The following is a 27,849-nucleotide window of genomic DNA, read 5'->3' on the forward strand; positions in this document are numbered from 1 at the left end:
TAAGGTAAAAAAAAAAAAAGTAACTGAACTGAAGAAGGAAGCTTAGAGGAGGGAGAACAGACTAGCAGAAGCAGAAAACAGAATTAGCAGAGAATGAGTTAGAGAAAACTAAGAAGGTAAAAGAGCTAAAAAAAAAAAAAAAGAGAGAGATTAGAGACACTAAAAATAACAACAGAGACATGATATGATGACCTCAAAAGAAATAACATATGCGGGAGTCAGGTGGTAGCACAGCGGGTTAAGCGCAGGTGGCGCAAAGCGCAGGGACTAGTAAGGATCCCAGTTCGAGCCCCTGGCTCCCCACCTGCAAGGGGAGTCGCTTCATAGGCGGTGAAGCAGGTCTGCAGGTGTCTGTCTTTCTCTCCCCCTCTCTGTCTTCCCCTCCTCTCTCCATTTCTCTCTGTCCTATCCAACAATGACGACATCAATAACAACAATAATAACTATAACAATAAAACAACAAGGGCAACAAAAGGGAATAAATAAATATAAAGAAAAAAAAAAAAAATTTAAAAAAAAAAAAAAAAAAAAAAAGAAATAACATATGCATAGTTAGCCTATGAGAGGAAGAGAGGAAGAGGAAGAAAGCATCCTAGAGGAAACAATAGAAGAAAACTTTAAGATTTTTAAGACTTTAAGATTCAAGAATCCCAGAGAGTCCCAAACATAATCAATCCAGACCTGGAGACACCAAGACACATCATAGTTACAGTGGAAAAATCTGTGCCAATTTTGAATAGATGTTTAATATCAGTCACATGTTTTTTTAATTATTATTTTAAAATGAAAATATTGATAAGACAATAGGATGGGAAGAGTACATTTCCACATACTTCCCACACCAGAACTTCATATCCAATCCCCTCCCTTGAATGCTTTGCTATTCTTTATCCCTCTGGGAGTATGGACCCAGGATCATTATGGGGTGCAGAAGGTAGAAGGTCTGGACTCGGTAATTGCTCCCTATTGAACATGGGCACGCCCAGCCTGTCTCTCTCTTTTCCTAGTAGGGCAGGGATCTGAGGAGATGGGGCTCCAGGATACAGTGGTGGGGTCATCTGCCAAGGGAAGTGAGGTTGGCATCATGGTATCATTTGGAACCTGGTGGCTGAGAAAGAATTAAGATATAAAGCAGAACAGGTTGTTGACTAATCATGAACCTAAAGGCAAGAATATTGCAGATGAAGATTTGGGGTCTCCATTTTGGAAAAAGCTAGTAGGCCTGTTTAAGGTATATTCCAAGGGACCCATGACTTTACTATTTTTTGCCTGAGCCAGACAGCTAACATGCAGGTGGGCCAAAGGCATTATCTGGGAAAATGGTGTCATAGTTGGAAAAAAGACTATAAAGTTGGATCAGGGAATAGAATAACTCCCAAATATGGGAAAAGTATATAAATATTGTTAACTATAAACCCCATCAATTTGATCTGAGGCCCATATTCAGCACAGGAGCCTGTGAAACCTTTGCGTTACTTCAGGTCTGAGCTCACAATCTGTGGTCACAGCTAGGAACATTGTAGGCTGCACTCATTGCAGGACCCATCTTATTTGAGTGGAAGATTATACTGATCCAACTTCCCTTCAGAGAATGGGGTGGTGCCCACCAATGTTGACCCACATGGAGGGCAAGGAAAGAAGTAAACAACATAAAAAATAAGAGAACCACTCAAAAGATCAATAAGGCAAATATTGGTTCTTTGAAAAAAATTAACAAAATTGACAAGCCCTTTCCTAAATTCACCAAAAAGGGTGGGGGAATGAAGATTCAAATAAGTAGAATTGTAAATGATAAGGGATATATCACAACAGGCACTACAGAAATGCAAAAAAAAAATTATGTAAAGCTTCTATGAAGAACTATATGCCACCAAGCTAGAAAACCTGGAAGAAATGGAAGAATTCCTAGACATATATACCCTTCCAAAATTGAACCAAGAAGAACTACAAAACCTAAGTGGACCAATCACAGACAAAGAAATCAAAACAGTTATTTTTTAAAATTTTTATTATCTTTATTTATTTATTGGATAGAGGGAAATCATGAGGGAAATAGAGAGGGTGAGAGACAGAGAGACACCTGCAGCACTGCTTCACCACTTGTGAAGCTTTCCCCCTGCAGGTGGGGACTGGGGGCTCGAACCCAGGTCCTTGTACATTGTAACATGTGTGTTCAACCAGGTGTGCCACCACCCAGCCCCAAAACAGTTATTAAGAAACTTCTCAACAGTAAAAGTCCTGGACCAAATGGTTTTACAAATGAATTCTACAGAACCTTTAGGAAACAATGCCTATATTTTTAAAGCTCTTCCAAAAGACTGAAAACAGAGAAAAACTCCCTTCCACTTTCTATGAAGCCAACATCACCATGTTACCAAAAGCAGATAGGGTCACAACAAAAAAGGAAAACTACAGACCAATATCTCTGATGAAAATAAATGCTAAGATATTAAACAAAATCCTAGCCAGCCAGATACAGCAGTGTAATTAAGAGCTTGTTCATCATGACCAAGTGGAATTTATCCCAGGAATGCAAAGCTGCTTCAATATACATAAGTCACTCAATGTAATTTATGCCACATCAATAATTTTGATCAGTAATATTGATACCACATCAATAAATGCAAAACTAAAAATCATATAACTATCTCAATAGATGCAGAGATGCCTTTGACAAAATCCAACAACCTTTCATGATCAAAACACTACAAAAAATGGGAATAAATGGAAAATTCCTCAAGATAGTAGAGTCCATATACAGCAAACCTATAGCCAACATCATACTCAATGGACAAAAGCTGAAAGCATTACCCCTCAGACTGGGGACTAGACAGGGCTGTTGATTATCACCATTACTCTTCAACATAGTAATGGAAGTCCTTGCCATAGTAATCAGGCAAGATAAAGGAATCAAAGGAATACAGATTAAAAGTGAAGAAGTCAAACTTTCACTATTTCCAGATTATATGATAGTATACATAGAAAAACCTAAATATTTCCGCAGAAAGCTGCTGGAAATCATTAGGCAATATTGCAAGGTGGCTGGCTACAAAACCAATGTACAAAAATCAGTGGTATTTCTCTATGCAAACACTAAGTCCAAAGAAGAAGATATATAGAAATCACTCCCATCCAGTATTACAGCAAAATCAATAAAATATATAGGAATAAACCTGACCAAATAAGTGAAAGACTCATATACTGAAAACTATGAGTTGGTATTCTAGGAAATAGAAAATGATACAAAGAAATGTAAGGATGGTCATGGAATGGAAAAAATTAATATAATCAAAATGAATACTCTTTCTAGAGCTATATGCAAATTTAATCCAATACCGATCAAAGGCCCACCAAGTTTCTTTAAGAGAATAGAACAAAAACTACAATCTTTTATCTGGAACAAGAAAACACATAGAATCGTCAAAGCAATCTTGAGAGAAAAAAATAGAAATGGAGGCATCAGAATCTCAAACTATATTTTAAGGCAATTATAATCAAAACAGCCTGGTACTGCAATAAAAATAGATAAATAGACCAATGGAACAAAATTGAAAGCCTAGAGAAAAACATCCATACATATGGACACCTGATTTTTGATAAGAGGGCCCAAACTCTTAAATGGAGAAAGGAGGATCTCTTCAATAAATGGTGCGGGGGAAACTGAGTTGAAACATGTAGAAGAATGAAACTAACCACTTTATCTCACCAGAAACAACGCCAAATGGATCAAGGACCTGAATGTTAGACCAGAAACTATCAAATACTTAGAGGAAAATATTAGCGGAACACTTTCCCATCTAAATCTCAAGGGCATCTTTGATAACACAAACCTTGTTGCAAGGAAGACTAAATCAAAACAAATCAGTGGGACTACATCAAATTGAAAAGCTTCTGCACAGCAGAAGAAACCATCACACAAAGAGACCTCTCACAGAATGGGAGAAGATCTTTATATGCCATACATTAGACAAGAGGCTAATAACCAAAATATATAAAGAACTCACCAAACTTACCAACAAAAAAAGAAAGTGACACAATCCAAAAGTGGGGAGATAATATGAACAGAATATTCACTACAGAAAAAATACAAAGGGACAACAAACATATGAAAAATTGCTCTAAATCAGTTTCAGAGAAATGCAAATAAAGACAACAATGAGATACTACCTCACCCCTGTGAGAATGTCATACCTCAGAAATGACAGCAGCAGCAAATGCTGAAGAGGTTGTGGGGACAAAGGTACCCTCCTATACTGCTGGTGGAAATGTCAATTGGTTTAACACCTGTGGAGAGAAGTCTGGAGGACCCTTACAAAACTTGAAATGGACCTTCTTTATGACCCAGTAATTCCTCTCCTAGGGATATATCCTTAGTACTCAATCATACACATCCAAAAAGATTTGTGTATACCTACGTGACCGGTCCTACATGAAATCCAAATAGTCCCTGAGAGGAGGGCAAAATAATGACAGGCACAGAAGGACCAGATTGATCATCTTTATTCTTAGCAGAGCTCAGCTTATTTAATGAAGCAATAACAATGATTTTAGTTCTCAGTTGAGACAGTAAAACATGTTAGCACAGTGTCTAAAGTTCAACTCAGTGAAGCAGTGAAAACATAACAGGAACTTTTGTTGACTTTTCCTTTGCTCAGCTGCAGCCTGTACTCAAGGTCAAGATAATCTTGCCTGTCTGCCAGTGATTTCTATACAACCCATGTGAATGAGTCCAAAGGTCAGAGCAAAGTGTTCTTGGACCTTGCCCATCAGGAACCATACAGATCCTCATGGAAGTAACCATACAGTATTCCCTGGACCTTAACTACCAGGACCATACAGGCTTTCTCTTAAGATGATCATATAATGTTGCTCAGGCCAATGTCCCTGACACCTACGTTCATGACAGCACAATTTGTAATAGCCAAAACCTGAAAGTAACCCAGGTGCCCAACAACAGATGAATGGCTGAGAAAGTTGTGGTATATATACTCAGTGGATTACTACTCAACTATTAAGAATAACAAACCCCTCTCCCGGATCAACTAGGAATACCAAAGGAGACCACCCGGACCGAAACAAGACAGGACTAGAATGACCACAGAAACCCAGTAAATCACCCGTGAGTACAAACACGCATGGCTGGTGACAGAGAGGAGAGAGGGGCCTAAGGAGAGATTAAGTGACTGCTAACAGTTCGACAGTTTGTCAGTGGAGACACCACCTCCAGTCTGCTCCACCAACAAGGGGACAGCTGAAGGGAGGAAAGGACTCCCCAGAGACTCACCAAGTACAACTCTGAGTCTCCATTGCTACTACCCTCAGAATCTGGAGCAGCAACAGGGAGGGCACAGAGATCTAACCGGGAAACTCAGGAGAAGACCTATACCTTGGTGGCATAGCTGAAGGGCTGTGAAAGTCTCTTTGCATAACCACTGGATTATCTCTGCCACACCCTGCTTTATCTCTTGGTCAGGAGTCATTGATTAAGCCAAGAAGCCTATTGATAGTTTAAAAGCCCTCAGGCTACCATAGCCTACAGGGGAAAAAAAAAAGGCTTTTACACCACTGAACTCCAACTCAGGGATTGAAAAAACTGTTAACTTATATAAAATGGTTAAAACAACAAGAAAAAATAATGGAGACTCGAACCAGGACAAGAGTCCAGCTAAAAGTCCTCCAGAGGGCGAAGCACAAAACAACGAGTTCAACATCCAAACATTAGCTAAGGAAATAATAACAGGAGTGAGTAAAGAATTTGAAAAAATTGTAATCAGAACTGCAGGAACAACAAATGAGAATATGGAAGAAAATTCTAATTATCTCATGGTTATTAGAGAGCTGAAAGCTGAAATTGCTGAACTAAGAAGGCAACTAGCTGAACAAGCTAAAACAGTATCAGAGCAGGGCAACAAAATAGATGAACTCCAGAAAGCAGTAGAGGGCAGAGAGAATAGAATCAATGAGGCTGAAGACAGAATTAGCAAGATTGAGGATGAATTAGAGACAACTAAAGAAGAAGTAAGAGACCTCAAAAAGAGATTAAGAGATGCTGAAAACAACAACAGAGTCCTATGGGATGACTTCAAAAGAAACAATATACACATTATTGGCTTACCAGAGGAAGAAAGAGAAGGGGAGGAAGAAAGTGTTCTCCAGGCCATAATAGCTGAAAATTTCTCTAGTCTAGACAACACCAAAGACATAAAGATTCAAGAAGCCCAGAGGGTCCCAAACAGAATTAACCCAGACCTAAAGACACCAAGACATGTCATACTTAGATTGGAAAGGAATAAGGATAAAGAAAGGATCCTCAAGGCTGCAAGAGAAAAACAAAGAGTCACCTACAAAGGAAAACCCATAAGATTAGCAGCAGACTTCTCCATACAAACACTACAGGCCAGAAGAGAATGGCAAGATATCTATCGAGTGCTCAATGAGAAAGGCTTTCTGCCAAGAATACTATATCCTGCTAGATTGTCATTCAGACTAGATGGAAGCATCAAAACCTTCTCAGACAAGCAACAGTTGAAGGAAGCAACCATCACCAAGCCTGCCTTGAAAGAAGTTCTGAAAGGTTTCCTATAAACAACCAGACCACCACAAATAGAACATATATCAAAACACTCTAAAACTCTACAAGAATGGCGTTAAAATATCTTCAATCTTTGATATCAATAAATGTGAATGGCCTGAATTCACCTATTAAAAGACACAGAGTAGGAAGATGGATCAGAAAACACAACCCAACAATATGTTGTCTACAGGAAACTCACCTAACGCAACAAGACAAACACAGACTTAAAGTGAAAGGATGGAAAACTATCATACAAGCCAATGGCCCACAAAAAAGGGCAGGAACAGCTATTCTCATATCTGACATGATAGACTTTAAAATAGATAAGATTAAAAAAGATAGGAATGGACACTACTTAATGCTCAGAGGATCAGTCAATCAAGAGGACTTAACAATTATTAATATCTATGCCCCCAATGAGAAGCCATCTAAATACATCAAACTTCTACTGAAAGAGCTACAGCAATATATTAACAGTAACACAATCATAGTAGGGGACTTCAACACCCCACTATCTCAACTTGACAGATCACCCAGGAAGAAAATCAGTAAAGACATAAGGGAGCTAAATGAAGAGATAGATAAACTAGAACTATTGGACATTTTCAGAGTCATTCATCCCAAGAAACTGGAATACACATTTTACTCAAATCCACATGGATCATTCTCAAGGATAGACCATATTTTAGGCCACAAAGACAGCATCAGCCTATTCAAGAGCACTGAAATCATCCCAAGCATCTTCTCAGACCACAGTGGAATTAAACTAACACTTAACAGTCAACAAAAGATTAGTAACAGTGCGAAAATGTGGAAGCTCAACAGTACACTTCTTAACAACTTCTGGGTCAAAGAGGAAATCAAGGAAGAAATCAAAATGTTTCGAGAGTTCAATGAAAATGAAGACACAAGCTATCAAAATATTTGGGACACAGCTAAAGCAGTCCTAAGAGGGAAGTTCATAGCTATACAAGCACACATTAGGAAACAAGAAAAGGCACAAATAAACAGCCTGATTGCACATCTTAAAGACCTAGAAGAAGAACAACAAAGGAACCCTAAAGCAACCAGAAGGACAGAAATTACTAAAGTTAGGGCAGAAATAAATAACATTGAGAATAGGAAAACCATACAAAAGATCAATGAAAGTAAATGTTGGTTCTTCGAAAGAGTAAACAAAATCGACAAACCTTTAGCCAGACTCACAAAACAAAAAAGGGAGAAGACCCAAATAAATCGGATAGTAAATGAAAGAGGAGATATCACAACAGACACTGCAGAAATTCAACATATCATGCGAGGCTTCTATGAACAACTATATGCCACCAAGTTAGAGAACCTGGAAGAAATGAATGATTTCCTAGATACCTACCAACTTCCAAAACTAAGTAAAGAGGAAGTGGATAACATGAACAGGCCCATCACAGCTAATGAAATTGAAACAGTTATCAAAAATCTTCCCAAAAATAAAAGTCCTGGACCAGATGGTTTTACAAATGAATTCTACAAAACTTTCAAAGAAGAACTAATACCTCTACTTTTAAAAGTCTTCCAGAAGATTGAAGACACAGGAATACTCCCTGCCAGCTTCTATGAAGCCAACATCACCCTGATACCAAAAGCAGACAGGGACACAACCAAAAAAGAAAACTACAGACCAATATCTCTGATGAACATAGATGCGAAAATATTGAACAAAATTCTAGCCAACCGGATACAGCAGTATATCAAAAAGATTGTTCATCATGACCAAGTGGTGTTTATCCCAGGCATGCAAGGTTGGTTTAATATACGTAAATCAATCAATGTGATCCACCACATCAACAAAAGCAAGACCAAAAACCACATGGTCATATCAATAGATGCAGAGAAAGCCTTTGATAAAATACAACATCCCTTTATGATCAAAACACTACAAAAAAATAGGAATAGATGGAAAATTCCTGAAGATAGTGGAGTCTATATATAGCAAACCTACAGCCAACATCATACTTAATGGTGAAAAACTGGAAGCATTTCCCCTCAGATCAGGTACTAGACAGGGCTGCCCACTATCACCATTACTATTCAACATAGTGTTGGAAGTTCTTGCCATAGCAATCAGGCAGGAGCAAGGAAAAAAAAAAAAAAGAATAACAAACCCACCTTCTCTGACCCATCTTGGATGGAACTAGAAGGAATTATGTTAAGTGAGATAAGTCAGAAAGACAAATATGGGATGATCACACTCATAAACATAAGTTACAAAGGAAGGACAGGGAAAGTAAAGTAGAATTTGACTGAGTTTGGAGTATTTCACCACTGTGGAGCCGAGTGATGGTGCACCTGGTTGAGAACATGTGACCAAGGACCTGGGTTCAAGCTTCTGGTCCCCTCCTGCAGGGGGAAAGCTTCATGAGTGGTGAAGTGCTGGGGCTCATGTGGAGTGACTTCAGCCAGGAAGGTAAGCCTACCAGTTCTCCCTCTCCAGCTCTAAGGGACCCAAAGATTAGAAAGGAGACACTGGAGAGTATTTTGATACGAACACTCGATTTATTCAGGGGTGGGCTTGAGTAGATATAAAGAAAGTTAAACAAAGAACATTTTTCAAATATGTCAGAAATTACAGGTTTCTTAAAGGTCAGCTTGTCCCTATGGTACGGGGCTAGTATGACAAGAATTTATGTGATACATAAAGGTCAAGATAATTAGTCTCCTGATGTAGGCATTTAATTACCCAAAGGCATTTGAGAAAATAGGGGTTAAACCAGTTAAGGTGAGATAGAGAGAAGATAAACAAGGCTTGATGAAATTAAGGACATCAAAAGGCACTGTTAGGAGTGTGTGATAAGGTGTGTTCTCCTTTGTGATCAGAAGGTGAGGTGAACTTTGAGTAAATGAACCTTAAAGCAGGCAGCCATGTGGCCTGCTGCTAGCAGAGAGAAACTGTGAGATCTCTGTGAGAGTCTAACAAGGGTGAGCTGAGTCTAGGAGACTTTTCCCTCTTGGCTCATCTCTATGGGGAGAGGCTAACAATTGGGGTGTCTTTCCAGACCTCCATCCAAGAATGGGAGAGCTCCCCTAAGCTCTACTGAGCTTTCACATAATCCCACACTGAAGTAGTACTGCTGGTGTCTTTCTGCCCCCCTCTCTCTCTTCTTCCTCTTTCTCCTCAATTTCTAGCTATCTCTATCCAATAAATAAATAATAAACAAAATTTTTTAAAAAAAAGCTCTGGGTGGAGAGTGAGGGTAGATTTTCAGCTTCACTATAGGGGGTTGGGAGTAGGGACACAGACCTTTGGTTGTGGGAATGGTGTTAATATACACTCTTATCAACGTATAATCTTATAAATCATTATTTAATCAACATGAGAGGGGAAAAGTAGATTGAAAGTCTTGAACATTTGATGCATAGACCCCAGTTCTTAGTATGTATTCTTTCAATCTAAGGACTTACTGTTTCAAATTGGTAACCTGAATGAAATTTAACAGTGGGCCTAAATTGTTTATACATTTTTTTAAATGACTATTTATTTGAAATATTAAATCACCTATAGTCTTAGACCAGGCATACCAGAAGCAACTGCACATCCTAACAAAGCCACAGAAGCTAAATATAGACCAAGGCCCACGAGATAGAACACATGTGCACATGTATCTGTAAGTTAAGGGAAAATAAATACCTTAATGTAGAAGTGCACAATAGTTTGAAATGACTCAATAAGAGCGGCAAGCAAATAGAAAGACCTAAAAAAGAGACTTTTTATATTAGGTACCATAAAGTACTTAATCAAATATTTCTACTCAGACCTAGATACCCTTCTCATCTACTTCTGTTTCACTTCCCTCTGTCATTCCAAGGCTAACTTTGTCAGATAAGGTAAGGAATACAAAAGCTGGGTAGGGAAAAGAGACTGGCACACTTTAATGATGGCGCTTTTGGCCACTACTGGGCCACCCCTGTCATCCAGGGCCCTAATCAGGGAATCCTGGGATTCCTACATAGACATGATGGGCCTAGACCTCTAGCAGATACTCTCCCCACTGTTGCTGGCCAGCTCCATCAGGAACAGTATAGTGGTCCCTCTTGTGGGCCTCTACAGGACTTTGCCCTCAATGTGGGTCTTTGTGCTTTGAACCACGTGTGCTTAACCAGCTGCTCTACCACCTGACTCCCTGTAAAAAGCTTCTACACATCAAAGGCAAACTGCACAACAATAAGCAGGCAACTCAGTTTTATCACACATAAAACAAGTGACTGATATTGAACATCTATACAAAATTGGTACAGATATGCAAACAAAGTAATAGTTACCCAATAAAAAGTGAGCCAAAGAGCTAAACAGTTTTCCAAAGAAGAGAAAAATATGGCCCAATCACACATGAAAAATGCTCTACTTCATTTATCATTAGAGAAATGCAAATTGAAACTATGCTGAGACACCATCTCACACCGGAGACAATAACTTACATCAGAAAAATCAGGAAATGATCCATGTTAGGATTTGGAGAAAGGGGAACTCTTCAAATAGTTCACCTGAGAGTGGCTTTGGAGTAGCAGCAGCTGCCTTTTGTTCTCCCTGATCAACTACAAATAAAAAAAGGATCACCTGAGAACACAAAAAAAAAGGAATAGGATTACTTCAGGAATCCCCCAAGCCAGGGGTGAGTGCAAAAACATGTAACTCATGTACTGAGGGGGGCTTAAGGAGAGATTCCTGGGGCTAAAAGTATGTTCCTAATGAGAGCAGGTGGTGCCAGTCAGGCAGTTTGCTAATTGACACACCACCTCTGGTCTGAGTCTTATCAATAAAAAGGCTGCTGAAGGGAAGTTCTCCTAAATCTCACCAGCTTAAAACTGTGGGTCTCACTTTCTGTTGGTCCTCAGGGGTTTAATATACATAAATCGATCAACATTATCCACCACATTAATAAATACAAGAAAAAAAAACCCACTTGGTTATATCAATAGACACAGAGAAAGCTTTTGACAAAATCCAACACACTTTTATGATCAAAACGCTACAAAAAATGGGAACAGATGGAAAATTCCTCAAGATAATGGAGTCCATATATAGTAAACCTTATCATTAGAATAAATATACTACCCAGAGCCATACACAAATTTAATGCAATCCCCATCAAGATCCTAACCACATTTTTTAGAGGAATAGAACAAATGCTACAAATGTTTATCTGGGATAAATCTGGGTGTATCCCAGGGATGCAAGGTTGGTTTAATAAACGTACATCAATCAACATGATTCACTAAATCAATAAGAGCAAGACCAAACACCACGTGATTATATCAGTAGATGCAGAGAAAGCCTTTGAGCATGTATCGACCAGTCAACGCCCATGTTCAGCAGGGAAGCAATTACTTCCAGAGGGATAAAAAAATAGGAAAGCTATGCAGAGATCACACAGGCTCCTAAGATCACATCAAATTGATGGGGTTTATAGTCAACAATATTTATACCTTTCCCATATTGGGGAGCTGCTCTCTTCCCTGATCCAGCTTTCTAGTCCTTTTCCCAGTCATGACATCATCTCCCCAGACAATAACTTGGATCCACCTGCATATCAGATTTCAGGCTCAGGCAAAAACAAACAACAACAACAAAAAAACACTAGTATAGCTACAGGCCCTTTGTAATATAACTAAAATATGCCTACTAGCTATCTACAAAATGGAGCCCCCCCCCCCCAACACTTCATCTGCCCTATTTCAGCCTTAGGTCCATGATTGGTCAACAATTTGTTTGGCTTTGTATTTTAAGTCTCTTTTCAGCCAACAGGTTCCAGATGCTAGCAGGATGCAACCAGACTTCTCTGGACAAACAACCCCACCAATGTGCCTTGGAGCTCTGCTTCCCCAGAGCCCTTCTCCACTAGGGAAGGAGAGAGACATGCTGGGAGTATGGATCGACCTGTTCAGTGGGAAAGCAATTATAGAAGCCAGACCTTCAACCTTATGCATCCCACAATGACCTTGGGTCCATACTCCCAGAGGGTTAAAGAATAGGAAAGCTATCAGGGGAGAGGATGGGATATGGAGATCTGGTGGTGGGAATTACATGGAGTTGTACCCCTCTTATCCTTTGTTTTTGCTAATGTCTCCTTTTTTAAATAAGTTTAAAAATTTTTTGAAAAAGAAATTTTAAAAAGGGGGAGGGACTGTCTTTCACTGCTGGTGGGAATGCAAACTGGTATATCCCATTTGGAAGACTGTTTGGAGAGTCCTTAAACAAATAAAAATGAAGCTACCTTATGATCCAGCAATAATACTGGGCATTTATCCAGTAGACACTCAAGCACTAATTAGAAGGGACTATTTCTTTTGATATAAAGTTCTCTAGACCTGTCTTATGTCAAAAGGGAGTAAAGTAAAGCCTAGCCCAAGTAACTTATGTGGACAGTAGTTCTGAGAAGTCTTAATGTTTCAGGTCCCTGGCAAAATACCCACAGATACAATGTAGGATCAATTCAATATTGCTACAATTAGAGAACAACAGAGAAGTAAAGTCAAATATAACTGAACTCCAGAAATTAGGGAAACATTGTTCACCTTAGTGAATGGAAATGCTGCAGTGGTGAAGTCAGAAAGGGAAATTATGAAGTGAGGTACATGAACTTCAGAGCCTTTTGAAAATTATTTATTTTGTCACTGGATATATCCTTGGGGCTCTATGTCTGGCCTCTCTCTCTCTCTCTCTCTCTCTCTCCCTCTCTCCCTCTCTCCCTCTCTCCCTCTCCCTCTCCCTCTCTCTCTCCCTCCTCTATATGCATTATACCAACCACAGCACTACCCACTGCTCATGCAACTTTGTATGGCAAGTGTTCCCCCATAGCCAGAGGGTTGGGGTGAAGCACCAAATCCAAGATGTCACTTGGTAAAGTGTGTGTTCTACTGATTGAGTCACCTACCAGTTTTTGAAAATTGGAAATATATGATGGGTTAACCAGAGGGAGAAGGAGAATTAAAGAAAGCCCTTCCCCTGCCCCAAAGGAAGAGGGGGGAGGTGCATGGTTCTAGAAGCTGAGAGAAAAGTAAAACAGACAAAAACAGTAAATAGGTGACAGTAACATGGGGGAAAAAGGGGGCAAGATATTAAAGAAGAAGGGCAGTACTATGTCAAAAGAGGAACTAAGTTTGAATGGATATTGGGTAAGCCTGCCTTCTACTCTGAACCCACGGGGGCATGAAATAGAAGGGAAATAAAGTAAATATTTGAACCTGGTAGTCTCCATTTTCATGGTGAGTGGAATGCAAGATCTTCTGTTAGAAAAATGAGTAGCTAATGGGCTCTGAGTTTAAAGAGAGTAATAAAAAATCCAAATACACAATAATGGAAACAGGATAATGACAAAGATGAAATATTACACAAGAGACTTTGAGAGTTCAGATGAAATTAAAGGTTATATGTTGGTACTGAAAATCATCAGGATAGCTGGTAAATTTGTTCAATCTGTACTCAGACTACTTCAATAAAGTTGAGGAGACTGCAGAACAAAGAGATCTCATTGCCAAAAACTAAAAAAAATGAAACTATCTTACCATTCAACAGTTCTTCTCCCACATGTATATCCAAAGGAAATGAGGGGCCAATTGATGGTTCATCCAGTTGAGTGCAGAAGTTAGAATGCACAAGGACCCAGGTTCAAGTTTCTAGTCCCCACCCATGGGGGGATGTTTCACAAGTGTTAAAGCAACGTTATAAGTGGATCTCTTATTTTCTCCCTCTCTATCCTCACTCCCCTTTTAATTTTAATTTTCTCTATCCTGTTAAATGTTAAATAAAAAACAAAGGAAACTAAAACAAAATATGGAAGAAGAAGAGGAAGAAGAATATGAGGAAAATCTGAAAGAATTAAGATCTCCAATGTTCATTGCCACATCATTCACAATAGCCAATTTATAGCATCAACCTAAATGTCTATCAACAGATAAACAGATAAAGAAGTAATTATTTATTTATATGTATGTGTGTGTCATATATATGTGTACACACACATATAAAGAGACACAGAGACAGAGAATCCACTAAAGGTATCAGTGGAAAAGTGTACTTCCTTTATTTCAAATGACTTGGAATAAACATTGAAGTGGAGCATTTGCCCAAACTAGAGTGGTTCTTTAGGATTTCAATTAGAATGTAAGCCTGATTACTATTCAAAAGTTAATTTAATACAAAGTAGCCAGCATTGATAAGATGTATTTCTGCCTGAGGTGAGGGTGAAGAAAACTTTTTCACTCACTTGAGTGCATAGAGCTATTCATGTTTACTGTTGTATTTAAGCAGGATAGAAAGATTTAGAGTCACCATGTATGAATATTTAAATACAGTGTGCCTTTGGAATATTTGCTTTGGGCTTAATACTAACATAACTCACAGCCTAAAAAGAGAAATGAAAGTAAAGTTGAGCAAGATCTTGTTATTTTGGCAAAGGGGGTAGAGTTGAAAGATTGGAAGAGTGCAGCAGAAGATTCATTCTAGTTCATTTCTTGGCAGTATCTGTTTGTCCAAGCTAAGTCTTGTCTCTTTCCCAGGTACCAGTTTCCTTATCAGTAAATGAATATGACTTTTACCAAGATGTTTAATAATTTGTGGTTCTTCTTATAAGCCTTTTTGATATTTCCTTGGTGAATTAACTCAGTTTCTCAGCTTAACTGAGATAGCAGAGGCATGAAAAGGGTTAGATTGATTTTTTGTTGGTGTTTTTAGCAGTTCCAGGTTTATAGTAAATTGAGCAGGGAGTAGAGAGTTCCACATGTATCTCTTCTCTGTCCATTTGATTAATACCGTTATCTTGTGTAATTAGTACATCTACTAAAATTAATGGTATAATGTTGATACATTATCATTAACTAGCAACCATGGTTTATAGTTTCATATTTGTGTTATACAATCAATGGCATTTTACACATGTATAACAACACATATAATTTCACTGCCTCCCCAAATCTCCATGCTCTACTTATTTACATCTCTCTGCCCTCTGCCAACTTCTCCCAATATCTGAAAATCACTAATTTTTTTTTAGTGATTTAATATTGTTTTATAAAGTTACAAGATAACAGGGGTACAACTTCCCTCTTTCCCATCACCGTAATTCTGAATCCCCAATTCCTCCATTGTAAGTTATAGCAGTTCTCTTAAGTTTGCAGATATGGGTTAACTATTATTTCTACAACTACCTTTCCATATTTGCATATATTTGCCCATTTTCATTTTTTAATTTTATTTGTTTATTCTATAAAACCCATATTTCTCCCAGTGCTGGAACCTCTGGGGTTTTGGCTCATTTTCCTTCATGCTTCTCTTGACCCACATCATTTGATACTGCATCTGCTGATGTCAACTAAATCATTGCCACCAGAACCACCTCAACATGTCTCATTTCACACGTCAATCATGTCTGACATACCCACAATCCCTCATGGGTTCATCAGCCTGACATCAACCATATGCTAATATGTTTGTCAGCCATATGCTAATTACATTCATGTCCCAACAATTCCCCACTTCTAGTATAAACATGGACAAGATGCTCAGTATGTGTCCCAGCAAACTTGGATATTTTAAAAACTGTATATACAGATATACTTTTAGAGATCTTTGAACAATTTAAGCCCAGTGTCAGAGTTTGATCATCTTAACAAATCTGAAATATTAATACTTACACTAAAGAAAATATTTATACTTAGAACTATAGTCCAGACAGTTGAAGAACTTGAAGTATTAAATCTATTTCCCCTTGACATGTTACATTAGTAGTGATTTATAAGATTATAAATTAATAGGATTATAATTTCACACCTCTGTGCCCTCCCCCAGATAACCACTATAGTTTTCTAAATTTGAATATGGGTAGCCTTTTTGTTTGTTTGTTTGTTTGTTTCAAGTTCATGTGGTCAGTTCTCTAAATTCCACATATGAGTGAAACCATCCTGTAGTTGTCCTTTACCTCCTTACTTCATTAAGCATAACCTTCTCCATTTTATCCCAAAGAACACAATATCCTCTTTTTTATTGCTGAGTAGTTCTGCACTAAGTATATGTCCCATAACTTTTTTTATCCAGTCATCTGTCCAAGTGCATTCTGTTTGCATCCATATTTTGGCTATTGTGAATAATGCCCTATGAACATGGGGGTGCATATATCCCTTCAAATTAGTAATATTATCTCTTTTGGATAAATGCCTAGGAGTGGAACTAAGGTATTTCCATTTCTATTCACTTAAGGATTTTCTATACTGTTATTCATAGCAATCATTAATCTTTTTATCATCAGTATAATTTTGACTTCTCTTAAGTTATCACATAGGTGGAATTACACAGCCTTTTTAAATTTACTGAAAGGATTTTTTTTCAGATTGATTTATTTCATTTTGCATTACATATTTAAGGTTTCTACATGTATTTTCATAGTTTGATAGCTTATTTCTCTTTAGTGCTGAATAATATTCCACTGGGTGAAACTTATTTTTAGAATATTAAGAGAAATTTAACTTGGTCCTGGTGTGTACATTGTGCCATGTAGATGCAGAAGTCCTCACTGCTCCAGTTACAACTGCATACCTTATATAGATACTTTAGCAAGCATAGGTTTTTGGCTTAAACAATGTAAGTTTATCATTTCATTGCACTAGAGGCTGAAGTTCAAGATTAAAATGTTGGCAGGATGTTGATACATTCCAGGAGCTGTGTAAGTATAGTTTGTAGTAGATGGTAACAAAGAATGGTTGTTTTAGGAACATAGTCCCATGGGAGGAGTCTTTGATAAGGTTTCTCACTAATTCAAAGTGGGAAGACACCAATTCAACTAATTATCAGTGAACCTCACCTAGCCTGGACACATCATTTTGTAATACACCTGCCTCCCTCCAACAAAACAATTACAACCCAAATCTTGTTCTTCTGATTTCCGTCAAGAAAAGATTTTTCAGGAAAAAAAACACAAAAACTAAAACTGAAGGGCATTCTACAAAATGACCGACCAGTATCCCCCCCAAAGCTGTCTAGATATTTGAAAAATAAAGACTGACAGGAACATTAAAAGAAACTAAGAAGAAATACATGCAATCCATGATGCTGAATTGCATCTTAGCACAAAAGTAGAACTCTAGAGAAAACAGGAGAAATGTGACGGCTACAACTGGGGTTAACTTCCTGGCTTAGTTCATTGTAATATTTTTATATACAATGTCAACATTTAGGGAAGCGGCGAGAAGGGTTACAGGAATTCTTTGTGCCATTTGTGCAATGTATTAAAGCCCGAAATTATTTCAATTCAAATGAAAGAGTGAAGAAACATTCGGGAAGGCGGCGCGCCACCCTCTTCTGCGGGTTCAGGGCACTAAAGGTCAGCAGCTCATGGGCCCCCTAGTCACCTCCTTTGGTCCCCTGTCCCCCATTTCTCCAGCGCCCCATCTCCCGCTCCTCCCTTCCCCGCAGGGGCCTGATTGGTGGGAGGGGTCGGCCAGCTCTGCACTTCCGAGAAGCGCCGCCCCGCAGCAAACGCCAAACACCCAGTCCATCATGCCTGGGACCTTGTTGCCAGCTCTGCCTGCTCTTCTGCTGCCGCTGCTGGGCCTCGCCGCCGCCGGCGCGGGTAAGCTGACCGCCTGCTGCACCCCCTCTTCTGTCTGGTAACCCCAACTTGGAAGGACCACCTTCTTCCCCCGCTCCAGCATTCGAGGGCGTCTCTGGAGGGGCTGCATCCTGAGCCGGCCTCTCTTCCCTCATCTGTACACCAGCCTGTTGCGCCCTTCTAGTCGGTTTGTCTGGTCACTCCCTAACTCTCCTGCTAGTTCAGTCGGTTCTTAGATGCATCCCCCCCTCCCCCCAGTGGCCCCACCCTGCCAGGAGGTAACCGAGCTTCCAGTGTGCACTCACTCATACAACAAGCCCACATTCTCAGCACAGCTCCCGCTCTGAGAAAAGGAATTCCCAAAGCAAGGTTGTTTGACCAGTACAGTGTTCTGAGACAAGCATAATTTCATTGCTACTTGGGTAAATGAATAGCAGAGAAATTGGCTGCGGAGATTGTTCATGTGCAATTAGGGTAGAGGGTGGGGATGGGATGAAGCTTGCCCTGTTTGCTCTCCATGTTGTTTGGGCAATTGGTTGGTGTTCCAGTTGTTGAAACAGGAATGCAGGTCAGCCATATAACCCTTAGACCAAACTGGGGAGTAACTGAAGAAGATTGGATTTCACTTAAATCGTGTCATTTTAAAATCATTAAAAGTCTAATTTGTGCAAATGACATCTGAAAAAATATATATACATGAATATGCAGTTACTTCGAAAATGACTGTTAAACAAAACAGACAATTCTAATGCTTGTTTCTTTAAAGCAACGACAATAACAAGTTTGACATTCAGGCATGCCAAAAGAAAAATGTTCATGGGGATCTCTGGGAAAAGACTTCCATCTTAAAAAAAAAAACACATTATTGACTGAAATTTTTTAGGAACTAAAGAGCAAAATAAACAAGAACTGAGTGAATATTTGTGTGGGCTTAATAAATTTATTATGCAAGCGCTTACCCCCCTACCCCCGTGGATTCCACTATCATTTTAGAAAGTCTTGTACAAAACCAATGCACAGACAGGAATGTTGTTAAGATTGCAGTGCTTGAGGCAGGAGCAGAGTAAGCAGCTCAGAACTCGCCAACATAAAGCTTATATCCTGACAGTTTGGGTGGGGACCACCATATATGACCAGCCTTTGCCAAGGAGGAATGAAGTATGATTTTCACACAGCACAAACTGAGCACTTCAGCTTTATCCAAGAAAATGCTAGAATAGGACATAATTAGGAAGGCTGAACTGTTTTGAACCTTCATACAAGGCTTCATCATATTTGCCAATAATATCTGAGTTTCCATTTAATCCACCCTCTGCACTACCATGCTTTTATCTATTAGTCTAAATATACCTTTGTTGTCTGGTGTTTAAATGTCAATTTCTAGATTTTTTTTTCACTCTCTTCTTCAGAGAATTGTTTTCATCAATCATGTATTTGATTGATTTGATTGATTTGAAAGATTTGTTCTTTTTCCTTTTATGTACCTACTAATAGATAAATACACTTTTTTTTTGCCTTCAGGGTTATCGCTGGGGTTCAGTGCCTGCACTCCAACTCCATTGCTCCAAGAGGCCATTTTTCCTATTTTGTTGCCCTTGTTGTTATTATTTTTGCCACTGCTGGATAGCACCAAGAGAAATCAAGAGAGGAGGGGAAGACAAGGACACCTGCAAGCCTGCTTCACTGGCCCTGAGGTGACCCACCTGCAGGTGGGGAGCAGGCTCGAACTGGGATCCGTAAGCAGGCCCTTGTGCTTTGTGGTCATGTGTGCTTAACCGGCTGCACTACTGCCCAGCCCCTGATAAAAAGGAAACAATGACAAAAGTGTAGGATAAGAGGGACACAACTCCACAATTCCCACCATCAGAATTCTGCATCTCATCCCCTCCCCCAATAGTTTTCCTGTTCTTTATCCCTCTGGGAGTATGGACCCAGAGTCATTATGGGGTGCAGAAGGTAGAAGGTCTAGCTTCTGTAATTGCTTCCCCACTGAACATGAGCATTGACAGGTCAATCTATACTCCCAGCTTGTCTCTCTCTTTCCCTAGTGGGGCGGGGCTCTGGGGAAGTCAAGACACATTGGTTATCTGTCTGGGGAAGTCTGGTTGGCATCTGGAACCTGGTGGCTGAAAATAAAGTTAATATATATAGCCAAACAAATTGTTGACTAATCATGAACCTAAAGGCTGGAATAGTGCAGATGAAGAGTTGAGGGGTCTCCGTTTTGCAGATAGCTAGTAGGCCTATTTTAGTTCTATTCCAAAGGGCCGGTGACTATACTAGTTTTTTGTTTGTTTGTTTGTTTGTTTCCCCTGACCCTGAAATCTGATATGCAGGTAGATCCAAGTTATTATCGGGGGAGATGGTGTCATGGCTGGGAAAAGGACCAAAAAGCTGGATCAGGGAAGAGGGTAGCTCCCTAATATGGGAAAGGTGTATAAATACTGTTGACTGTAAACCCCATCGATTTGATGTGATCTGGGGCCCATATTCAGCTTAGGAGCCTATGTGACCTCTGCATCTCTGTAGATCTGAGCTCACATTCTGTGGTCATGAGTAGGAATGTTCCAAGCTGTTCCAATTTCAGGACCCATCTTCCTTGGGTGGAGCATAGATTATGTTGTCTAGCCTCCCTTCAGAGGATGGAGTATTCTCTACCATTGTTGATCCACGTTGAGGGCAAGATCCTATGGGGGCCCACAAAGGAGTCTAGTGTGTTGTTCCTAATAGAGATGACTGGTAATATTAGGGAGAGGGATTTATTCGAGGTCTAGTCCCATCATGTATCTTTGGGAATCTCAGGACTCCCCAACTAAGACCACAGCTGATGGGGTGGCCTGATAGGGACTAAAGAGTCATCGTTAAAGTATGCCAGTCTCTTGCCCTTATTCAGCTTCTGCAGTCCTTGCTTTGATAAGGTTAGCTTTGGAATGAGTGAAAGAACTGTATTAGGAAGTAGGTGAGGAGAGTATCTAAGTCTAAGTGGATGCTATTTTATTATAAACTTGATATCAGTAGACTCACTACAGACTATTGTGTATTTTTGCTTTCAGGTATATATTTTGCCCTAATTTATGAATACATGTGAACATATGCTCTATCTAATGGGACCTGGCCTATATCTAGGTTTAGGGACTTTGTTAGGAAGTGAATCTCCTGGAATGGAATTAGAGAATACTATGAAAGGAGAGGTTTCATCTGATTGATGAGTGTGAAGGGTTGGCATTCCATATCTGACGTCTCTGTACATAGTCTGAAGTGAAGCATGCTGAGTTGATACTTGTTGCATTGATTAGGTTGGGATAGGCAGATGCAATATCAGTTGGTAAGAACTGAGAGAAGTGAGCCCCACTGAAGAGGTTCCAGGACTGGGAGAAATACAGGCTCTATAGAGGAAGCAGGAGGTTCCTGCTGTCTTAGGGTTTAAGAAGGCAATAGATAGTTATTGCTATAATCCTATTATTTGGCAGTTGGGTTAACTTTGAAAAATCCCTTTGTTAGGATTTGCTGTATTATACACAACATCACCATAAATTATGTACTTTGACATTATTTGTATATAACTGTGCTACTGGTTGCTTCTGTTCTCCCTGGTCTAAGGTTTAAGAGAGTCAACATATCAAACACTTAGCCTATGATCTGTGCATTAAAAAGTTTGAGACATTCAATAAATTTTTCCCCTCTCATATTAATTAAATAGTGGTTATATGACTACAAAGTAATAGGAGTGTACATAAACACCATACCTACCACCAAAAGACAGTGTGCCATCCCATCCCATCCTCAACCCCTCAACCCCACCCCTTGAAGCCAAACTTCCGCCCTAACCCTCAACCCAGAGATTTTTTACTTTGGTGCCTTACACCAAATTCAGTCAAAACCTGCTTTGAGTTTACCTTTCTGTTCTTCTTTCTCAACTTCTGTTTATGAGTGGAATCATCTCATACTCTTCTTTGTCTTTCTGACTTAGCTCACTTAACATAATTCCTTCTAGCTCCATTCAAGATGGGTCAGAGAAGGTGGGTTCATTGTTTTTCATAGCTGTGTATTATTCCATTGTGTCTATATACCACAGCTTTCTCAACCATTTATGTTGTTGGACACCTGGGTTGCTTCCATGTTTTAGCTATTATGAATTGTGCTGCAATGAATATAGGTGTACACATATCTTTTTGGTTGGGTGTTATGGAGTCCTTGGGGTATATCCCTAGGAGAGGAATTACTGGGTCATAAGGAAGGTCCATGTCTAGCCTTGTGAGAGTTCTCCAGACTGCTCTCCACAGTGGTTGGACCAATTTACATTCTGACCAGCAGTGCAGGAGGGTTCCTTTGTCCCTACAGCCACCTAGCATTTATTGCTGCTGTCCTTTTTGATGTATGTCATTTTCACAGGAGTGAGGTGGTAACTCACTGTTGTCTTTATTTGCATTTCTCTGACAATCAGTGACCTGGATCAATTTTTCATATGTTTGTTAGCCTTTTGGATCTCTTCTGTAGTGAATGTTCTGTTCATATCCTCTGCCCATTTTTGGATGGGGTCATTTGCTTTTTTGGTGCAAAGTTTGCTGAGTTCTTTGTATATTTTGGTGATTAGTCTCTTGTCTGATGTATGGCATGTGAAGATCTTCTCCCATTCTGTGAGGGGTCTCTTTGTTTGTGTGATGATTTCTTTGACTTTGCAGAAGCTTTTCAATTTGATATAGTCCCACTGATTTGTTTTTGTTTTAGTCTTCCTTACAATTGGGTTTGTATCATCAAAGATGTCCTTGAGGTTTAGGTGGGAAAGTGTTCCACCAATGTTTTCCTCTAAGTATTTGATAGTTTCTGGTCTGACATCCAGGTCCTTTATCCATTTGGCATTGACTTTTGTTTCTGGTGAGATAAAGTGGCTCAGTTTCATTCTTCTTCATGTTTCAACCCAGTTTTTCCAGCACCATTTATTGAAGAGAGCCTCCTTCCTCCATTTAATATTTAGGACCCCCTTATCAAAGATTAGATGTCCATAGGTGTGGGAGTTTAGTTCTGGGCTTTCAATTCTGTTCCACTGGTCTGTGTGCCTATTTTTGTTCCAGTACCAGACTGTTTTGATGATGATGGCCTTATAATACAGTTTGAGATCATGTAGTGTGATGCCTCCATTTCTGTTTCTTTTCCTCAAGATAGTTTTGGCAATTCTAGGTGTTTTCTGGTTCCAGATAAATGACTGTAATTTTCCTTCTATTCTCTTAAAGAAGCTTGGTGGAACTTTGATGGGTATCGCATTAAATTTGTATATGGCTCTGAGAGGAATACTCATTTTGATTATATTAATTCTTCCAATCTATAAGCATGGGATGTCTTTCCATTTCTTTTTTTTTTAATTTATTTTTTTATTTAAGAAAGGATAAATTAACAAAACCATAGGGTAGGAGGGGTACAACTCCACACAATTCCCACCACCCAATCTCCATATCCCATCCCCTCCCCTGATAGCTTTCCCATTCTCTATCCCTCTAGGAGTATGAACCCAGAGTTGTTGTGGGTTGCAGAAGGTGGAAGGTCTGGCTTCTGTAATTGCTTCCCTGCTGAACATGGGCGTTGACTGGTCGATCCATACTCCCAGTCTGCCTCTGTCTTTCCCTAGTAGGGTGGGTCTCTGGGGAAGCGGAGCTCCAGGACACATTGGTGGGGTCTTCAGTCCAGGGAAGCCTGGCCAGCATCCTAATGGCATCTGGAACCTGGTGACTGAAAAGAGAGTTATCATACGAAGCCAAACAAATTGTTGAGCAATCATGGACCCAAAGCTTGGAATAGTGGAGAGGAAGTGGTGGTGGTGGGGGGTACTCACTGCAAACTCTAGTGCACTTCTGCTTTCAGGTATATATTTTGCACTAGTTTATGGATACGTGTGAACATATGCTCTCTCTCACAGAACCTGGTCTATATCTAGGTTTTGGGACTTTGTTAGAAAGTTATCCACCTGGGATGGAATTAGAGAATACTATGAAAGGAAAGGTCTCACCCGAGTAATGAAGCTGAAGGGTTGTCATTCCACACCTGAAGTCTCTGGACACAGTCTGAGCTGAAGCATGTTGAGATGATCTTTCCATTTCTTGGTATCATTTTCTATTTCCTTGAATAGTGACTCATAGTTTTCATACAAGTCTTTCACTTCTTTGGCAGCTTTATCCTAGGTATTTTATTGGTTTCACTGCAACAGTGAATGGGAGTGATTTCTGGCTATCCTCTTCTTCGGATTTAGTGTTTGCATAGAGAAATGCCACTGATTTTTGTACATTGGTTTTATAGCCTGACACCTTGCTATATTGCCTAATAACTTCCAGTAGTTTTCTGCTGGATTCTTTGAGTTTTTCATCTGCAAGTAGTGAGAGCTTGACTTCTTTCCTTCCAATCTGTATTCCTTTGATTTCTTTCTCTTGCCTGATTGCTATGGCAAGAACTGCCAATACTTTTGAAGAGTAATGGTGATAATGGACAGCCCTGGCTAGTCCCTGACCTGAGGGGGAATGCTTTCAGTGTCTGTCCACTGAGTATGATGTTGGCTGTAGGTCTGCGGTATATGGACTCCACTATCTTGAGGAATTTCCCATCTATTCCCATTTTTTGCAGTGTTTTGAGCATGAATGGGTGTTGGATTTTGTCAAAGACTTTCTCTGCATCTATTGAGATAATCATATGGTTTTTGGTTTTGCTTTTATTGATGTGGTGAATTACACTGACTTATGTATGTTGAACCAGCCTTACGTTTCTGGGATAAATCCCACTTGGTCATGATGAATAATCTTTTTGATATACTGCTATATAGGATTGGCCAGGATCTTTTTCAATATTTTGGCATCTATGTTTATTAGAGATATTGGTCTGTAGTTTTCCTTTTTTGTTGTATCCCTATCAGCTTTTGGTATCAGGGTGATGTTGGCTTCATAGAAGGTGGAAGGGAGTGTTCCTGTGTCTTTGACCTTGCGGAAGAGCTTTAGAAGTTTCTTAAAGGTTTTGTAGAATTCATTTGTAAAGCCATCTTGTCCAGGACTTTGTTGTTGGGAAGATTTTAATAATTGTTTCTATTTCTTTGTCTGTGATTGGTGCATTTAGGTTCTGTAGTTCTTGGTTCAGTTTTGGAAGGGTATATATGTTTCTAGGAATTCTTCCATTTCTTCCATATTCTCTAGCTTGGTGGCGTATCGTTCTTCATAGAAGTTTCACATGACTCTGGATTTCTGTGGTGTCAGTTATGATATCTCCTCTATTTTTTTTTATTTATTTGAGAGTCTTCTCCTTTTTTTTTTTTTCTTTAGTGAGTCTGGCTAGGGGTTTATCAATCTTATCTGATTTTTCAAAGAACCAACATTTGGCTTCATTGATCTTTCTATGGTTCTCTTATTTTCTATGTTTTTATTTCTGCTCTAATTTTAGTGATTTCTGTCCTTCTGGTTGCTTTAGGGTTCCTTTGTTCCTCTTCCTCTAAGTTCTTAAGGCAAGCAGTAAGGTCGGTTATTTGAGCTTTTTCTTGTTCTCTAATGTGTGATTGTATGGCTATGAATTTCCCTCTCAGTACTGCTTTAGCCGTGTCCCAAGTATTTTGATAGCTCATGTCTTCATTTTCATTTGTTTCCAGAAATATTTGAGTTTCTTGCTTGAGTGCTTCTTTGACCCAGCAGTTATTAAGCAGCATGTTGTTGAGTTTCCAAATTCTGTGACTTTTAGCAATTTTCTGTTTGTTGTTGAATGTTAGCTTTACTCCACTGTGGTCTGAGAAGATACTTGGGATGATTTTAGTGTTCTTGAATTTGTTGATACTGTCTTGAGAAATACACTTTTTAAGAGCTTAAGAAATGCATGTTAAAAAAAAATGCTGTCAACTAGTCAGATTCTCTCAGTCAAGAGGCTTTAGGATTATTTTAAAAGGAATATAAGCTGGCTTCTCTTCCCTCATCTGTACACAGGCCTGTTGTGCCCCTCTAGTCAGTGTGTCCAGTCACTCCCTAATTCTCCTGCCAGTTCATTAAGTTCATAGAGAGCCTCCTCCCCACCCCCAACAGCCCACCCAAAGGAGGTAGCTGAACTTCCAGTGTGTCCTTTCTCATGCACTAAGCCCACATTCTTAGCACAGCCCCTGCTCTAAGAAGAGGAACTCCCAAAGCAAGGTAGTTTGACCAGAACAGTGTCCTGAGACAAGCATAATTTCATTGCCACTTGGGGCTGAAATGAGTAGCAGGGAAAATACTTATCAGAAGAGGTCTACATATGTCCAAGTTCATAGAAGCACATTTAAGAAAATATTTATAAAATGGAGATATTGACAAGACTATAGGATAAGAGGGGTACATTTCCACACAATTCCCACCCCGAGACTCTGTATCCAGTCTCCTCCCCTGATAGCTTTCCTATTCTTTATCCCTCTGGGAGTATGGACTCAGGGTCATTATGGGGTGCAGAAGGTGGAAGGCCTGGCTTCTGTAATTGCTTTCCCACTGAATGTGGGCATTGACAGGTCAACCTGTTGTTAAAATTCGGAAGGCTCTTGCCGGGCGGGTCTAGCTTCACGGGCAGGTAACAGAGACGTGGAGACAACGGCTGGGCAGGGAAGCTGTATTTCTTTATTCAGGAACAACGATTCACAAACTAAGACAAACTAATCACCAAACAGAACTCTGCTGTCTCTTTGTGGCGGCACAAGCACTCCCTCTTACTCTGTAACTTGGGAACTCTCCAACTCTGGAACTCTGGAACTCTCGTACTGGGGAACCCTCTGAAACTCTGGCACTCTCGAACTCAGGAACCCTCTCGAACTCTGGCACTCTGCAACTCTGGCGGGTTCCTAGGGGCGGGGCCAAGTGGGCCCGCGAAATTAACTGGACTGATCTAATTCTCTTGGCGGGGGAGAACTGGAACCCAATGTAAAGCATACAACAATTCCCCCTTTTCTTTTTTACTAAATGACTATAGTATCACGAACCAGTGTGCTGCTAAGGGAAGGCCTGAGGGGGCCATATCTGCCTCTGTGGGCTAAACTTTATCAGCTTAAAAAAAACATTTCTTGCCTCTGGGGGGCGTACCTGTCTCGACGGACATTTGTATGGGGATGGGGAACAGCCTAGAGTCCCAAGGCAGCTGGCTGCAATTTACTTACTATGAAACAAAACTTGTTATTAGCATATCTACTGCACGATCCAACATTTCTAATAGAGAAGGAATTTGAGACTTTTACATATCAACAACGTCTTTTAACCTTTTGTTACACCCATTCAAGATGGAGACACACGGAAACCTCAGGCATGAGAATAATTAGCATAGCCATTGTGCGATCTACCATTTCTAATAGAGAAGGTAATGGAGAGTTTTACATATCAACAAGTCTATTTAACCTTTTGTTTAGACCAACTTAGTTAAAATATATTGATTGTTAACTAATTTTTACCTTAGACTTTAAATGTAAGTTAATTTTATCTTTATGAGAATTACATTGAAAACCTTTTTCATTTAACTTTGACTAGTAAGAATTTAGCCTTAAAGCTACTGTTTACCAAACTTTAAACATACACATAAACATGGTCATTAATACACAAGGAGAGAAACCTTTGTTACGAAGACATGTCATTTTAAACACGAATTTAAATCTGTACTGTCTTAGTGGTTGGGGGGGGTCACCATTCGGAGGTGGCTTCCCGCGCAGCTCCATTCCCGTGCAGCTCCACTTCT

At 39.6% G+C, this 27,849-nt stretch overlaps 1 protein-coding gene across 2 annotated transcripts in view; it reads left to right on the forward strand.

The window, feature by feature from the left end:
* LOC103126472 (lymphocyte antigen 75) overlaps positions 1-27,849 on the forward strand; it is a 196,812-nt gene that overhangs the window by 131,722 nt on the left and 37,241 nt on the right. The window contains exon 1 of one of the 2 annotated variants that reach the window (XM_060177869.1): positions 17,919-18,171. The exons of the other annotated variant lie outside the window; for it this stretch is intronic. Within the exon in view, the coding sequence (XP_060033852.1) occupies positions 17,934-18,171 (238 nt within the window). The 5' untranslated portion in view covers positions 17,919-17,933. Of the gene's footprint in view, positions 1-17,918; positions 18,172-27,849 lie in introns of those variants that run through there. 2 annotated transcript variants of the gene reach the window in all.

This window comes from Erinaceus europaeus, chromosome 18 (genome assembly GCF_950295315.1).
Source record: "Erinaceus europaeus chromosome 18, mEriEur2.1, whole genome shotgun sequence".
Taxonomy (NCBI): Eukaryota; Metazoa; Chordata; class Mammalia; order Eulipotyphla; family Erinaceidae; genus Erinaceus; species Erinaceus europaeus.